The 18,758-nt window shown below is 36.0% G+C and overlaps 1 protein-coding gene across 1 annotated transcript in view; it reads right to left on the bottom strand.

Annotated features, from left to right (window-relative positions):
• DOCK4 (dedicator of cytokinesis 4) overlaps positions 1–18,758 on the bottom strand; it is a 248,690-nt gene that overhangs the window by 130,381 nt on the left and 99,551 nt on the right. Inside the window, exons 7-8 of the mRNA XM_035544267.2 lie at positions 18,334–18,418; positions 16,535–16,686 (exon numbers count right to left, since the gene is read on the bottom strand). Of these exons, the coding sequence (XP_035400160.1) occupies positions 16,535–16,686; positions 18,334–18,418 (237 nt within the window). The remainder of the gene's footprint in view (positions 1–16,534; positions 16,687–18,333; positions 18,419–18,758) is intronic.

Here is an 18,758-nt window from a genome sequence, read left to right as displayed (position 1 = left end):
TTTAGGACCCATTATTTTGGGTACTATGCAAAACTGAATAAAAAGAAAAAAGACTCTGCTCCAACAGTAACAATAGAGCTTCTGTGCACTGAAACCTGCAGTGCATTTGTTGGCATCAATATAAATTAGGCCAATTCAAGGTGATTCTGAATTTCATCACCTTCAGTCTGAAACTATTTACAAGTAATGCCCATATATACATCTTTCATTGCATTTTTTGCCTTAAAGAAACCACTAGAAATGTTAGTTAAAAGAAAAATACTATTCAATAAGAAACTACCTTGCTGTAGATAAGCTATCTTTACAGTTTACCTATGAACCTGTAATTCATAGGTATTCATCGTGCTGAATTTAACTGGCAGTGTTCTCTTTCTTTATTGAAACTTACATTCTGCAGAAATCAAAGGCACATTTTTTGAAAGCTTCCTACTCACTATCAGCTTGGATGTGAAATTTTCAAGCTCTGCTTATACTCACAGACCATGAGATTACGAGTTACAACACAATTAAAAGCCAAGGCCTTTTGTCATGCCACAAAGAAATGCACTGATTGCAACAGACATCTAATGGCTATGCAGATCTAATTTCCTCATTTGAATTTGAAATTTTCTTTGACTGAAGCACAGGACCTAGTGGCAATGAAAAAAGCAAACCGAAAACAAAAAATCCAAAGAAATCTTAATCCTTGTTTAGCGCTTCAATATGTTTCAAGCAAAAATGTAGCACCAGTTTCAGCTCAGATAAAAACAGTTATCTTTGAACATTACCAGGGAGCAAATGCAAGCAGTTAAGACTTGTAAGATTATGGGAACAGAATGATGTTCTGATAAAGTACAGAGAGCATTTATGTGTATAAACAATTCAAAGCGTTTCTGAAGAGAAAAACAGGTTAGAAAATGGTTGAGGAAAGTTAAATAGCCTTCCTAAAACAAAATAAAGACTGAGAATTCCCAAGATCTGAAAGCTTGCCTTCAAACAGCAGCAAAAGCTCCAGAGGATGAAATCTAGGACTAGGATCTTATTTCACAGCAGCTTTCTTAGCAGTCAGTTCCACATACATACATACAGCAGACACACACAGCAGTATCCCAAAGCAGAAATACCTTTCCTTTGTATGAAGATGGTTTGATTTTAGTTTAAATTGCAATGCATTTTTATGAGCACCAGTCTCACCACTTAAATATGCTGCACAGATTTAAACTCTGCTGTCTTCCCACTGAAAATAAGGAAATAACTAATGCTGGAGAGATTAATTTAAGAAGGTCAGCAAGGGATTTCTGTACTGTAACTTCTCGTGTATTAGTGAAGCAACAATGTGTTCCAAATCTGCAGGCTTAACACATAAATTTAAAAGAAACATAGCCACAAACTGTTCTATTTTCATAAGTGACCCCTATTTCCTTGGTATTAGCAGGAAAATGTTACCAGTCACATGTTAGCAGTCTAGACAGATTGCTTGTTCTATGATTTATAAACACACTATAAAAAAAATTAAAAAATCAGCCACATGGCATATTTGTGCACTAAAGCTGCATCATTCAATAGTCCCAGCTCTTAGTATAATAACTTCACTTTCCGACATCTTTGTAAGTGTTCTCTACCTAAATATGGGTTATAGTGATTTCTAAAGCAAATGATGAGAGATAATATGAGAATATTGCCACACACTTCACCAGCTCGGGTCTATCACATTCCAGATCGGCATTAGGGAATGTTCATTAAGAGCTTGAATCCAGGTAGACTGCGTTTAGACTCACTGACTTCATGAAACCACTATCAGACACAGAACATTACCCTTTTAGTGGTGAAATGCAGAGGAATGTGGGACAACATGTCATAAACTACTGAAATAAATAGATAAAAAAGCCTTAAAAGTATATTCTTAATTGCAGACTAACTCGATGGTACACGTGCCAACATGACTTCGCAGTACAAGCTGTTCCACAGTAAGTCAGCCACTGTAGTTTAACTCCATTGTGCACTTCTGCTAAAACCATAACCAAATTTCTGACTGTAAAATAAGCAGCAAAGGGGAAAAGGAAGAACGAGTACTATAAAAATAAGATTTCAGCCAATTTCAGATAAATATCGAAGTACCAACAAAAATAAATCAAACAAACCAATATTATGATGTTATATTGAAGCTCATCATCACATCTCCTAGATGTGCTGACAACATGTGGGAAGAAGAAAAAAAATGTTCAAATGCTAGGTTTATGCTGAGGAGCCAAATTTTCTGTAGAACTAGAGTTAATGAGGATGGCAGGAAAAAAGAAAGAAGAAAGGGGTTGTACTGGGTCTGGCTGGGATGTTAACTTTCCCTGCAGCAGCCCATGGGAGGGGAGACTGGTGGAAAAGAAAACCAGACATACATAGCTAAATCAAGCTGTTGCTCCCGTCTTGTGTCTCTCTCTCCACTAACAGAAGACAAACTTGAGAAATTAGCTTTTGTGAACACACTCTACGTTATTTTAGATATTCACAACTGTACTTTAACTGAAAGGTGGTATGACACATTTCCTGAAAAGATTAAGTTGCATAGGAAAACAACAATTTTAAATTACTTTTGTGAGGTACCAGGAGCCAGAGGAAGATGATGTGGCAGAAAGCACACTGGAATTTCTCAGCAGGTGTTTACAACTATAGAAACAATGTACACCAGAAGCTGGAGCTCTCAGTAATTGTGAGCTTAGTCTGCTACCACGGATAAACATTTTGCAGAACAGCATTATCAGTGCACAGACCTATAGATCCCTTAAGCTGAATTACGGTCTTGATCATTATCCTAGTAGCTGGCTGAAATAACAGCATGGATCCAAGCAGATTTGCAGTATCTTTCCCCTGAGATGGAAATTCAACTTGAAGAGAGCAGGAGAAGTGGCAAAGGTGAACGGAAGCAATGGCATGTAGGAGAATTCCCCTCCCTCCAGCAGCTCAAGTGCACCTGTGTATTCTTCTCCATTTGGGGATTTATAAATGGCAGGTCTGTATTTTTTTGTGCTGACTCTGACATGCTTTTTGGTAGTACCCAGCGCAACATGTTCTTGGTAAGATCATCTGCAAACCCACCAGAATACCCCTATTTTTCAGTATATCTCACCATTACCTAAACCTGTCACAAATATATAGCGGCTGGTGCACATACTCTTACTCTAAAACTTCACTCGTTTCTGAATGTAATCTATCATTTAAGCTCCAAATGGTAAAACCCCAGCTATAGGAAAAGTCACCCTTTGCAGTGTTTTCGTCACAGCAATTAAGAAGAATTACTCCCTCTGTTGCTCTTCAATTTTTACCATAAAAACAGTAAGAGGGTTATTTGTTAATGCTCAAGGGAGACCTAATCCAGACCACAGGTTTGTCTTGTTTAGGTCAGTTTACCTGCTTTAAAGAATTGTGTGTCTATACAAGAACAGATCAAACCTCGGCATAAGCTAGCATCTTTACTCCAACCACAGCAAGCAGAAGATATTTGAGAAAGAATCTTTAAAACACAGATAGGTAGGTACAGTTGTTTTACTGAGAATGGGCTTTCATGAGAGGAACTGAGCTACGTGGTGAAACATAATTAGTTTCTAATAGACATCAACTGGGAATAATCCATCTGCACGTGTTGACTTGAGAGCATATAAAAATACAACAACAAAAATAAACAGGCTATGTCTCCCCATAAAATACAAAACCTTTAAAGAAAGGAACAAACAAACAAAAAACATTTCCAAAACATTTTCTTGTTAGATTATACTCATGTCTGTCTTTGGCAGCTCATTCCTATCATATTCTACCTCATTTATTACCCACAAATGTAGTTATTTTGCTGGAAATTCCCTTGCAGTAGCTCCCTTACAACTGTTAAATAGGAAAGTCTGGACAGTCAGGCCAATGCGAATGGGCCTGCTGAAATGCCAGCTCCTCAAAAACCACTTGGAACTCTACCCTGAAGATGCTGTTCTCTTGCAGTTCGGGAACGGTCAGTATTAAAGAGAAATTTATCAAAACTCTTATTAAAAACAGCAAATTGCACAGTATCGCATAAAGTCAGATTAAAGGACTGAGCTATAAAAATAAGTATTATTAAAACATATAGAACCTCTTAAAGCCAGGACAAAACGTTTTGATCACCTGGCAATGAAGGGTGATACAGATCTGTAGAAAAGACTTTTTTTTTTTTTTTTTTTACAGAAACTACCACAAGGCCAAAACATTTGGAGGATGCAGCTGTGCCAAACATTCCTTTCATACACATTCTGCCTGCAACATAAATCATATCTGCTTATGCTATTGCTGTTGACAAGTAAATAAAACTGGGCTACCAAAAATGACCTAATTGAGAAGGATAAATAAAATATATTTTTGCTATTGGTATCTGAGCACCACACACACATTCACAAGATGCTAATGTAAACTTATTTTGTATAAGAGACATTATTATGATTTTGAACTTAACTGCAATACCATCTGTAGGGAGTGGCCACCATAAATGGCAAAAATATCCAATCCTTTTATCTTCCTTCAAACATACTGTTAGAAGGAAAGAAGGACAAAAAAATATTAATTGGTACAAGGCAGAAACAGGTCAGATATATAGAAATCTTTGTAAGATATCCACCCACCAATTTTGAAATTTCTCATTGGTTAGGGTATGTTCTGTCAAGTTTCTAAATACAGAATAGTTTTTTTCAGATCAAAAGCAGACTCAGGAAAAAAAAAAAAAAAAGAAAAAAAAAAAAAAGAACTCCTGCTCACAGTGAGAGAACAAATTGCTTGAATGTGATACCTGACAGGCTCAAGTTCCAACGTATTTATTAGTGACTTTAAATGTCAGGTGAGTATGGTGCTTTTGGAGCTGTTTTGCTTTGTAAAACAAATGAAAATGTAGCTAGTGGAGCAAACTAACTGACTAGGGCAGCACTTCGGCATTCTTCCTTCTGATGTGGAGGAACCCCACAGCAGGGAGTTTAATTCAGTATTCTCAAACAACGAGTATTATTCACTCGAGGCACATCCTCTGCATTTCCTGTCTGGAGTAATCCACCTGACAGCAACCAAGACACAACATCTTTGCTAATCTCTAGTCACCAGAGAGTCATCAGAGATCAGAAAAGAGTCTAGAAATTCTCTCCAGAATTTCTCCTTGTTCTAGGATCAAGTCGAGATGCTCTATGACTTCTACTACTTCACTGTGCTTGCCAGGAAAAGCCTGAATGTCCTGAACATATTCCTGCATATAGGAGTCTTTCACATGTTAAAACATAGTATTCTAAGGGGAACAGGCAGAGAAGCCAATCACTTAATTACAGTTTATAAGGAGCACCTAGATTGTGTAGTTTATTATATTGCACTGTACTAATCATACTTTCAATGTATATATATTTTTTCTTTAAAAAATCCTCTGTAAAGATACAACAAAGTCCAGTCTGAACTGTGCCTCTCTAATCAGAGTTCACTCCTTCCAGAAATTCTGTGCTACAAGAGGAGGCAACTTAGTCTGAGATACGGTTAAAACGTAACCTTAAACAACTTATAAAAACACACAATTTCTGCTCTTTTCCTTGAATATTGATTTTATAGATAACACTGGAAGTGAATACCTCTTTCTATTAACAAATCCTCTGAATTTCCATGACATTCAGAAACACAGAACTTAAATATCAAACAATCAGATATGCAATGGAGCAGAAAATCTGAATTCCAACTAATGTGTTTGCATGTATGCACATATATAAAAACAAATGTGTGCACACTCTCTCTCCAGCTTTTGTATTAAAAATATAGATTGCACCATCTAAACTGCTTTCCATATCAGGTTTTAAAGTGTCCTCCTCACTATTCCCCCAATCTTCTCAGTAGTTACAAATAAGAAAATAAAGAGCTATGTTTGGAAAGAACCTGAAAAGAACAGTAGATGCACATATTATAAATGACGAAAAGTGTCCAAAATAACATTTCTAACATTTCATTATCATTTTTATGATGATAGTGCTATGAAAAGAACCAAAAAGAAGTTGAAATTCAGTAGTAGGTGGTTCTGAATCGGAACCTCTGTGAATATCACATAAAGGCAGCATAGATAGGCAGCTGGATCATTTGGTTCTTTATGGAAATATAGTTCTTTACACATTCCTCTCCACTTTCCACCTCTGCTAGATAATAACTGCTGTGCTACACCACTTCACCACTTGTCTTTCTTTGCCCTGAAGTTTCAAATGATTATGACTAATGAACTGCTCCCCATAACTATAGGTGACAAATTCTTCATAGCTAGATGGCTATCCATGCAGGATACTTCTGGACTCTTTTAATAACTTCCATAGCCTTGCACTGAGTACACACCCTACCATTTCACAAATCTGCTTTCCATCTCCTTTGTGGCTTAGTGTTCCACATTACTGAGAAGCAACAAGGAGCTGAGCTATTTGCATCTCCTGCATTTAGAGTGCTGATGCCTGGAGCATTGATCCTGAGTAAACTGGAGATTGAAACTCAGGTGTAACCTCATCGACTTACATGCTCAAAGTAATATTGACTCTCTGAGCTGTAGCTCAAGAGAGGTCACAGGACATCTTAGCTTGTAAAGAAGAAAGACACCATGGGTTCAAAACAGTGAGTCTGCTGGGTAAGGATGGGTATCATCAGCTAGATTCAAGACGTGTCCAAGCCCTTCCTTGCTGTTCTGACTTTTAACAATAAACACTAGCCAGTTCTGTAAGCTTCTAGCTACAGGGAGGTTAGAAGTTGGTTTCTTTCAGCTGCCATAGAACAGAGGAAATCTCATGTTTGGGGACTTGGAGGGAAGTTACAAAAATTGCCCTTAAACATTTTCTTTGTATACCAAAATACTTTAAGATTTCCCTTAATTAAAGGGGAGGAGAGCATTTGTTTCTTAAAAGGGGAAAAAATGACATGTTTTTTTTTAATGAAAAAAAATCAAAAGAATAAATTAGAACACAAATATTTTGAGTATCAAAATGTGGATTTCAGCTTTCCACTGAAAGTGAATTAGTGATTTAAGTGATTTAAAGTAATAACATGATTGAGAGGAGAAAGGCATAAAATGGTTAATGTGTATGAATGTCACTAAAGTTGCGGTTGAAAGTACAACAAATGAAGGGTAATCTGCTTATTCTTTGATATGGTATAGAGCCTACACAGTCCTTAAGCGTATAGAAACTGCACTTTGCCTTTATGGGCCTTGGATAAACAGCCTGTTCCTCTTTGTGCTGCCGAAGAATCTGTGCGCTTTTGAGGGCAATATGATAGTTACAAACAAGGTTGTTCAAGGTGATGGGAAAAGGAGGATTAGCATGCCAACTTATCTCTGCTTCTCACACAGATGGGGCCAGAGGCATCAATCATTTGTGATAAGACATTCCTATCATATTGACACAGACACAAAGCGTACATCAGTGAAAGAAATTCTTAACACACTCCATCTTTCTGAAGAGCTGCCTTAAATTGTTCTATTAATAGCATTGCTATTTGGAGAAAATGATAACATTAAGAAAATGGCTTAGCGAAGACACTGCTACACAAGAAGCATGTGCTCTACTGCAGATTTAAGAAAAAAAAAGTGTTCTACTGCAGCATGTTGTCACAACACAGAAGCACAAACACTACGTAAATGTAAAGGTCAGCAAAGCAGCTGGGACTTTGGGCAGAAGATGGTGCAGCATCCTCATGCATACTCATCAGTAACAAGAACAGCGACCACTGTGTTAACTGGACAAATGCAGGTAGCCAGCTTAATACCCTCCATTCTCTTTCTCATAGTGCACCCCCAAGATGACAGTTGCCTGTGCTTTTAACTTTCTTTATAGAAATAAACAGGATCTCCAGATAGCAATGTACTACAAATACAAATACGGTCTTACAGTAGCTATAGAGAAAAGGAGGCATCTCAAAGGACATTGTGATATTTGAGTTTGGAAAGTAGTCATCTGGTAAACTTTTTTTTTTTTTTTTTTTTTTTGGTAACAGCAGAATATTATTGTGGTAAGAAATAAAGTTAGACTCTCGGTGAACAATGAGCATTGTCTGGAAAACAGCTAAGTTGTTATGTTGTCCCTTGCAACTTGTTAAAACAATTCTATTAAAAGCTGGCAAGTGAGATCTTTCCAGGATCTGATTAAAAAAAAAAATCAATATATTTTTGATTAACGGAATGGTGGTAGAGCTCCAGCACAAATGGGCTTTCTGGCTCCACTAAGGTCATCACTGCTGCAACAAACGGCGGTACTTGGCAAACGATATAAGCACTTAAGGGTGAAAAGAACATACCATCATCAAATGTCCTTTATGTCTCAAAAAAACTAACATTGTAAACTGGGATCTGTGTAATCAGTTAAAATACATACTACAGACTTTGTACATGTGATCCAACTGCTGGAAAAGGGTTCATTTAGTTAACTTTTAGGCTGGCAAGTGAATAAGACACCCCAAAGCACACAATCATTGTCACATTCTTTGGTACTCTCAATGTTGGGAATCTAAGCATCTTCATACTCCAACTTTACAGAAGAGAAGCTACTGATAATTTCTTAGGAATAGAAAAATCTCAAAAACTTCACAAATCTCATAATTAATCACAACTTACAATATATTTATAAAACAGCTAATGAAGAACACAAGATTGTTTCATTCTTCTGAAATGCTGACAACACACATTTCCAGTCTTCCTTTGGAGATATCTTATCTTTTGCCATTAGTTTAAAATCAGTTATTTTCCTATAAGTGCATCTCATTGTAAAATCAACTGAAATCAATCTATAATCCCATTTAAATCTGAAAATGTTTTGGCAACATAATTGCAATGTCTAACACCCAAAGTAAAAACTGATAGAATTAGAGCTGAGCTGCTCCATGTTTTACAGGAATTTTCCCCAATCAAACTATAATCCTGTAATATTCATCTCATATACACTATTTTATACATATACTATTTTATGATCTACATGATCAGCTTAGTTTGTATCAGGTGTTTGCTTTTGAAGAAAATCTCTTGATTGCCTTCACAAGTCATATTTTATTCACAATACAAAACAGTCTAAATTATTGAACTGGATTTCTCCTGGATTAAACTGGCAGATATGCTTTTGCCATTCCTGAGCAATCAGTCCACACAACCACATCAGTTTGTCCTTAGTAAAAGCCTCCAAACATTCACACGTTAACACTGAGCTCTTAGCATCAACTAATGCTCTACAACTCTACTCCCACTGGCTAGCACTGCTTGTACATAGCAGTCATAAGAAAATTAGACAATATTAAAACAAACCATTAAAGCTTGGTACTAAATTAATAAGCCCTTTGGATTTTGCTTTTCTCAAACATTTGTTGAGCATGCCAGATTCAAGGAACAGATTTTATAAAAGCATTTCTGAACAACACTAATTAACCACCGTCTGGACTCTCAATAGATCTAGACAGAGTATGTTTGAGACAACGTACTTTAGAAACAGACTAAGATGCTGTACAACTCTGAGTACCCAGTAAAAGTTCAGCAGTGGCCAAGCCCACAGGACTGAACTGAAAAACAAAAAAGCCTTGAGAGAAAAACTGAAGTTATGATCATGGACTTCTTACAACACAAAGCCAATACTACTCTACAACTATGTACATGCAAAATTTTACTTGTCTATTACAATTCTTACAATGTAATTAGTGCTACAAAGTAAAGCTTTATCAAGGCAAATTTTTACTTAAAAAAAAATTGAAAAATTCACAAACAGGTTTGTGACCTGGACAGAAATAAAAGGGGAAGAAGAATGTAAGGTTAGTAGAAGACACAACCAAAGAATTTTACTGGGACAAGTCATATGGCTGTACCATGTTAAAGTAGAGCCATTCACAAATTTGCCACGTACCATGCAGGGACTGTTACTATCCTAGGAAAGAAAACTGCAAAGCAGAAAGCAGGAGGCAAATGGAACAATATAAATGAACACAACAGTGAAAACTACGGGACTCATCAGGGGCTGTTTATTATTAATGTAAAGGCAAAAAAATAATTCCTAGTAGTTAGTCTAGCTGAAAAGTATGTATAAATACATATGCATACACACAGAGTCAAGAGAAACTAGTACATACCAATTAGGCAGAAAATTATTTGCAACTCCAGTCTTAATGCATCAAGTACCTAAGTACATCATTGCTCATATTTAAATACTTGACTATAAAGAGCAAACTTCTGCAGTTTTCTTGCTTCAAAAAGAAGTAGATGTTCATGTCCAAACAGCTTTTTAAAGCCTGAAGGCACACATTAAAATTAGTAAAATTATATCAATATAGAAATACTCTGCAAAGTAATTAATCATAACTGTTTATTAACAATAATAAAGTCATAAATAAGCCTGTATTTTACTATTACATAATTAATACTCAACAGAATTGATGCTTCTGCAGACACCAACGTAATTAAAAAATTAATTTTTAATAGCAATTTCCAGCAACAAAATAAATGGAGAAAAGTACGGTCCCCAACAAAAGCTAAGATTTCTATCAAGAGCAAGACAGTGATCACAAAAGAACATTTATCTCTATCTTATGAAATTTGACAGAAAAAAATTCTGTTGCCTAAAGTGTGTGTAAGCTGGGTGCAAGTGATACATCACAGCTGCTCCCAATCTAGAGAAGTCTTTAGACAGGAAGTCTGAAGGTCAGACACTGCCTTCCCTCCCCCAGCATCACGCTGAATCTGTGTCACTATCTGATTTCTTCTCTGGGCAAGTCACTAATTCATTCCTAAATCACAATTTCTCACATCTCACCTGAAAAGCTATTACTATCTAATTCTTCTACATGTTGGGAAGATTGTGAGCATTTATCCATGCTGTTAAAATCAAAAATTACTTAAAATAATGTAGTTATAATTTTAATTAATTTTCTTTTCCTTAATTTTCCTTTCATTTGATGCACTAAAAATACTAAGATACATTATCAAAGCCTGAGTAATGATATTATGGTTTAAATCTTTTACTTAACAGGTGCTAGCTTAGAAATGCACTTGTAGGTCACACGCAACCAGAAGACCAATTTCTCTGTTACATTGGAACTGCCTACCACAAGCGCCTACACTGCCTACCGCAACATAACAGACGAGCCACACAGACAATGCTTTCTTTATTAACAAAAGAATTTCAATATATACCTAAGCAACAGTTATAAATTTGTGCATACATTCATGACGTGGCTTTGATCTCCCTACTCTTTGCAAATTCTTTGCAAATATTTTAAGAGCAAATTCAGGGTACTTTTCTTTACGGGTTCCACTCTGAGAGGCTAATCTCAAGCAGTCAGATAATTGAGTATCTATATCCTTTATGATTTCAACAACAACTCTTTCTGAAACTTTATTGAGATCTGAAGTAGTTGCATAGAAAACAAAAAAGAAATTGGATGGATTCAAGTCAAAATTACTTCAGGGTATGCAGGGCAGCTCTAATAAATACAGCTGATGGATTCTAAAGAGCTATTCAGAATGCCCTAAAGTAGACATAGATATATCATCAGCTGACTCATTTTCTCATTTTCACCGATTAAAACTCAACTAAAACAGTCTGTATGCTTAGCAGAAGCCTAGATATGTGATTCACACAAAGACTTCAAGTTTAGGGTTGGAATACAGCTCCAAAGATATCTAAAGTCCATTTACTCACCATTAAACCTTCTAAAACTAAACAAAAAAGAAATGCTAAGCATTGACATAAGTCTTAATCTTGGTATTTCACTCATGACTACAGAAAGATACCTCCACTGATGCAGATTCCAGAGTGTAAATGCATCCCTCCCTCTTCTTTCCTAATGAACCACCGGCAATTGGAGAAAGAAAAAGTGATGAAGAAGCATATAGTAAATTTAAGGATAAAGTGTGCTGTGACTACTTTGGGCTTTTTTGCCTTTTTTTTTTTCTTACGAGAAACAAGGTTGTGGTGTAGCTGAAGAACGGAATTATATTAACAGGGTGGACTTTTCTTTAAGAAGACAAAGACCCATGCTCAGTTTCTTGCTCTGTCTTCAAATATTCAGCCTTACATTTCCTATCTCCCACGGAGTCTCAACTCTTTCTTATGCTAGAGCAACCATCCTTAAAATATAGTGTAAAGGGAATTACAATCATTAGTATTCTCCTTTTCCTCCTCTGGTTGTCTTTACAAAGACAAACAGTGTCAAACACTGAAGTGTTAGAATCCAGCCCTGCCAAGAACACACGTACAACTTAGCCCCTATGCAAAACATAAGGGTCATGAGAACTACATAAAAGTTGTGTGCTGATATTCAAGATCATAGTTTTCAGTATAATATCTAAACTTCATTCTACTTTATACACCTATATTCTTTCAATCTGGCCTTTTCATCATGTCATTATGCTGTATTCTCTTATTAGGAATAATTCTCGCCCCACTACATCAAATGCAAGATCTGTTAACACATTTTGCTTGCTGCTTGTAACTTGGTTTAACACAGTTGCTATGGCGTGCCTTTTTCAGAAAGAACCTATAACTATAGCAACAACAACAACAAAAAATGTTTCATTACCTTTCATTGTTCAATGACAATATAAGTCTGGGCAGTTCTTAATATTGCCTGAGAATACTACAACTTTACAATGGCCTAAGGGCAACTTTATTCTTGCACTTTAATATAAGGTTCAGCTATTAAACCATACCTTCCATATGTTATCAAGTACATTCCTTTTTCTTTTGGTTTTCACATGGTAACATGTTATCCACATTATTAATAAATTCAGATATTTTTAAATTAAAGGAAGAGGAAAATGAAACCCTTTCAAAGCATACTGCACTACAGTTGATCAAAAAAATCAATAGCTGCAAACACTGAAAAGTGACTATCACAAGATCAGACTGTTTTATCCATGTAAGAAAATTACATCCTCTTATCAGTAATGTTTAAACACTCAAAATATAATGAAAATATTCTGTATAAATTCTCCAGTGATATCCAGACAGATTTATAATAATACATTATAAAATAATCTATATCACAATAAAATATCTTTATATGCTTTGGTTCCCTGCAGGCCAATAACATGAAGAAGCCAGGTGATCTGTGAGATGAAACATGATATACTCCTTTTTTAATGTAGTTACCTGCATTAGATTAAAGCATCCTACTCACAGTCTTTTTCTTGCACGAGTCTGGAGCTGGACTAGGAAAAGTGCTGCTACTCAAGCTTCCTAAAGCCTTACTATTCCTTTTTGTATATACTTGCTCTGCCTCAGTATCTACAATTGCATTTTTATTTTAACCATGATGCTTGAACAAACATTTCTGCTCAAACAGCTTCATAGAATGTATGAAACTGAGAATAAAAAATATTATATTTTCCACAGCCTCAAAAAAGTTGCACAATCTATTAAAAAAAAAAACACCACAAACAGATAATATTGTTTCTATTACCCCAACAGTCTTTTAGAGCTGTTATTTCAACTGTATAAACCTGAGGTTATAAATAATGAAACAAGTATATAGAGATCTTATGTTTTCAGGTTGATCTGATAAGAATATGAGTTAGTCTTAACAACGAAATATATCAGAACAGAAATTCTACCATTAAATCTGAATTCTGCTCTTTTTACTCTCTCCAAATGAACTCTTTCTCTAAGAGGCAACAAAGATCACCTGTTTCATGTCAATTTACATCAGGCGGACAATGAAAACCAGATCAGAATCTATAAGCAGCCACATTTTTGGAGCAATTGTACCTCTAAGCTTGTACTTAACATTATGCATTCCAACTGCCTCATTAAAACAAGCAGGATTACCCACCTAAGGAAAGCTTGGTATACATATAGGGCTTGCAAAACTGAATTCTGAGGTAATAAGCAAAAAAGCCTGAAGAAACAAACCCCCGATATTCTAATACCATAACCAACAGATTGAAGAAATACATAATAAGTTACATATATTCATATATTTCTATTTTTAATCAAGTATCTTTCTATTTCAGAACATAAATTACCATGTATTGTTCCTTAAGCTTATAGGTGCTATTAGCAAGAGTTTCATCTAGTATTTTCATTGCATTTTTCTAGTGGACTGTAAAGCAATGACCTAGGAAATAACAGGCAAATCACCCAGCAAGGTTGTGACAAACAGTGAGGTGTTGCTAAACACACCTTTTTGACCTGCTAATTTCTTCCAGAATTAGCAGAAGAGCATGTACATCCAGGCTCCACACTTTGCAGCTCACGACTCTGTTGTTGCCAGTCGGCTTCGGCTTCATGGCAGGGTGTGAGCCGCAGTAGCTGAGGAGTGCACACACAGTCTCTTCTTACACATGGTCTCCTCCTGAGGGAGGCTGCTTATTGCATGCATGTATCAGCTGTAGCCAGGGCATAAATACCTCTGAAATATCCTGCCAATTTGTACTGAATGAAAAATGTATCTCATACTGTATTGCTGTGTACGCAATACATACGCAAGACTTCAGACTTATTTATGTGCTCTACAAATAGCCAACTGTCTGAAATACAGAGTAGGGCTGGAAACTGTGGCCATGCGTGTATTGAGCGTGAGCACAAAAGCCTTTTAAGTCTGTGACAACATGGTAATGTCGTTTGCAGATCCAGTCCACAAAGATCACCTGTCTCCAGCTTGGACACATCTGCATTCCAGATCGCTCTACGATACAGATATACCTTATATTTTAATTTGTTCTTGTGAAAACCCTCTCAGGTTCATCTTTTTTCAATGCGTTGAGGGGATTCTTGTTTCCTGGCAGGGATTTTTGTTGATTTTCTTTTGTGGTAGAGGGGTGTGTGCGTGAGTTTGTTTTACAGGTGGTAGCAAACTACCTTCACAAATATCACCTTGTCATTCCTCCCATACTCTAGAAGGCAGTTTGGATTCATGACAACACGTTTCTTCAAGGTTTGTCAGTAATGGGATGAGGAAGTTCACACATAACAAAGCAGCTGCAAACAGACACTGGAGTCAGAAATCAATAACGAAAGGTCAGATCACAGCAAGCATGTGACAAACAGCTCGAGAATTTGTGCTTTCATGTGAACGTGAAATCCAATCCATTTGCTTTCATACAACCACTACTGCCATAACCTTGTTTTCAGCAATCCATAACTCCCAAATTGTTTCTGTCAAGGTCTGAAGCTCTCTCCTAAATCCATCACCTGCTATGCCATTCACTGGAATGGACACAAAAGATGTGCCCTGATGCACAATTAATTCTCAGAAATGACAGTAAACTGTCTTTCAGTGACTAATGTCCAACGTGCAGGCCAGAATGAAGCGTCAGTACTTAGCAGCTAATATCCCAACAATAGTTACACTATTTCATTAACAATAAAAATCAATTTACTCAGTATTGTCTTCCTTCAAAGTAGGTAGCTATCTTGCACAACTGCAAAGCAAATATCATTTTGTCAAATTCAGCCCAATTTCCACGTGCACCCCAACCAAATTCGTATTGCCGTATATACAAAAAGACAAGTAGTACACAGTCATGACTTTGTACACATTTAGAATAACACTTTTTACCCTATTAACAGGCTTTTCTTTCTGTTGGTGTATTTGTGTGCTGTCTTATCTTAACTATATTTTGTTTTGAATTCTAGTCTTTCATTTCTTCAGTGGCCAGCCTTAAAGCAGATGTTTGCTGCCTCCAGGTAGGAGAACAGAGAAGAATACACTAACAACCAGCAGCAAGCTAGGAGTCGGAGCCTTCTGACCAGTCTCGCATCACCACAACACAAGCATTTGGTGTGGCATTGCTTATTCAGTCTTCCTGCAATATTCCAGAAGGTTTTTCATACAAAAGGTTCTTCCATTAACTCTGCTCTCCCCCTGTACTCGTATTTACAAACTGCATCATGGTTCTGCTCCTATCCTCTCTCTTGGCCAGAAACATGCTGGGAGTAGAAATAACTACTGATCATTTTAAAATTAAAGTGTTGTCAGGGCTTGCACAGAATTTCAGCTCTAGGACAAACAGAAGACGAATGGTTCCAGGATCAGCTCCCAGATGAAAAAAACAGAAGCCAAACAAACTCTAAATAGATGTGAGACCAGTTTTGACTGCTTCATTTAAGAGCATGCACCTCAGGCTCCTATTATAAAGAGATTTATAATTCACTAAGCTCTCCAGTCCAAAGTATCTAGGAGAATTCATTTTATAAATATTACAGAGCAAGCAACAGTTCTAAGTTCTGAATGTGCGCTGATTAGGAGGAAGAAAAATAGAGATACTTAAAAAAGACCTTTGGGTCACAGAATTAATATTCACTCTGTACGCATCTATGTTCCCACTCAAGCAAAACAAACTGGAAACGGAAATAAGTAAACAACATGGAGAAAAATAAATTATTTACATCTAGAATGATACTGCCAAATATTAACTATAGGAACTAAATTACAAAAGGAAGTAAAAAAAAAAAATCCTGAATCCAGACTAGTTTTTGCTTGTTTCTAAATGTGAAATTTGTCACCAGGATTGAAAGAGACAGTACACATTGACAACATTTATGTAAAATCAGTATCCCAGCGAAAAATCATGTGCTACCTGATGGGCCGATTTTCTTTACTATCAAAGAGTGAGAAGATTACTTCCAGTTCCTCTCCCAGGTTGGAGCACATCAGACTCTTCATCTGAACAAAAAGGTGGTGGCTGCTAGCCGGTACTGGTGTGTCTTTTTTTCGATGACGATGCTCCATCTAAAAATAGCACAAAAAACACAGTAGTCAGTTTGAATTAATTGTAAAAATGTCAAAATAAAAAGAGGTAGAAAACATAATACTGGACTATTTTCTTATTCCCAAGATTTAAACTTTTAATTCAGTATTAGTTTGCAATAGGGTTTTGTTCTTTTCTTTTTTTTTTTTCCCTTGTCTGAGAAGGAGAAAGGCAAGAGATTTTCCACTGTTACACTGCATCATAATTATCACTGGGATACAACAGTAAACTCTACAAGATTACCTTTTTTGTGCTCTGAGAATTTCAAGCCATTTTAAACCTCTGTTGTAAACCTACTGGGTTGTATTTCATAGCTAGCTTAAATAGTTAATAATCTGATATTCTAGTATTCAAACACACAAAAAATGCTTTTGCAAAAGATTTAATAGAAGTATTTTGAAATGGAAAAAATCACTCCATTATTTTCTAATCTTTGACAGACTTGTGTAGAGGCTACTAAGCTCTCTTGATTTGACTTTCCAGTTTATACCTTCACCATTTTAACCATCTGTTAAGGGTATACTATTTCTCTCTTACGCTGTACCAAAACCAATTTTAAAACAGCAATCTTTCTAAGTTACTTAGCCTTCAAACTGAGGTTATCCCGGGCCTTTTTCTTTCTCTTTATTTTTGAAAGTGCACTCCATGAGTTTCATCATTAATTTTCTGCGTTATTCTTCCTCTGTATGTTTTTTCTTATGCTTAATGGTTTCTCACTGTATTTCATCTAGTGCTTCAACAAGATTCCGTAAGATTACATATGACTGAACCTGCCCAAAGGTATACTGAATCTAGTGTGAATACATTACTATTAGACTTGACAGTACAAGTCATCAAAATAAGTCATTAAAAATATTAAACGTATAATTTCAGCTCCACAGCAAATTTACACAATTAATTTTTTTCTTTATTCCATATTCTATATTAAATACATGGGTTACCGTAAATAAAATTTAGTTTAAATAAATGGTTAGTCGTAAGCAAATAGGGCTCAAGATTCTATTACTGTAACAGCTGTAGCACTATAAGCCAAAGCCCACAGAAATGAATTGGCATGTTTTCTTACACCTCACTGGAGATTAAATCAGAGTAAGAAATATCAGTACAATTACAGTAAGCCAAGATGGGCTTTCATGCCCAAAGGAGAGCTTTTCTACGCAGTTCAACTGCTATTCACATTAGTATATTAGAAGAGATCAGCAGGCCAGTAAGATTATTCATGACAATACTTGTACCACAGGTATGTTGTTATATTTCCACTAATCTTATCTAATGTGAGTCATGGGACAGTTAAAGAGTCTCATAAGCTTTTATCAATGATTAAATTCATGTAAGAACCCATAATTTTAATGTTATATTAGAATACAAAACCTTCAACAAATAATATGTAGTATGTAGATGTGTGCACGCAAACTTGATATCAAATCAAAGCATCTCATACAGAGGTACAGATTACTATTAAACAGATAACTATTAAAAAGAAATCTTCTTTCCTCACAGCAAACCCCATTGCATTATAAAATTCCAGTGTATTTGAGCAAAAAAGTACTTTTGATTAAATAGAAGAAAGTTGCCATGAAAACCTCAGCATGTAATTTGACAGCTCAAGGACTACTATGTTCACGTACCAGCCTGTAGAGCTCTGTAATGCTGATCTCTTCAGGATCCACCATAGCATACTCTTTTCTTGGAACTAAGTCAAGTCCCAGTTGTCTGTATGAGGAAAAGAGAAACAATGAGATACTATACGGCCTACATACGAAGAGAAAATAAATCAATAAATTTAACTCTTTTCTTCTATTTAACATAAAGATTCCACCCAGCAAAGCAGATGTTAATTGGTACTCTACAGTCATTAGTTGTTGAGGGGTTGTTGTTTTTTGTTTGTTTGTTTTTAAGTATTTCAGCTGTATCCACTGTTCATGAACGATTCCTCCCTTTTCTTCACTTTTTTTTTTTACATTAGCAGAATATGTTTTTCCACAATTTTAAACTCATTTTCACATCATGAACAATATACAATGGACACTGTCTTTTGTACTACTGTGGGCAG

The sequence above is a fragment of the Cygnus atratus genome, chromosome 1 (assembly GCF_013377495.2).
Source record: "Cygnus atratus isolate AKBS03 ecotype Queensland, Australia chromosome 1, CAtr_DNAZoo_HiC_assembly, whole genome shotgun sequence".
Classification (NCBI taxonomy): Eukaryota; Metazoa; Chordata; class Aves; order Anseriformes; family Anatidae; genus Cygnus; species Cygnus atratus.
Note: the sequence above shows the minus strand (reverse complement) of the source record. Positions and strands in the feature narration are given on the sequence as shown.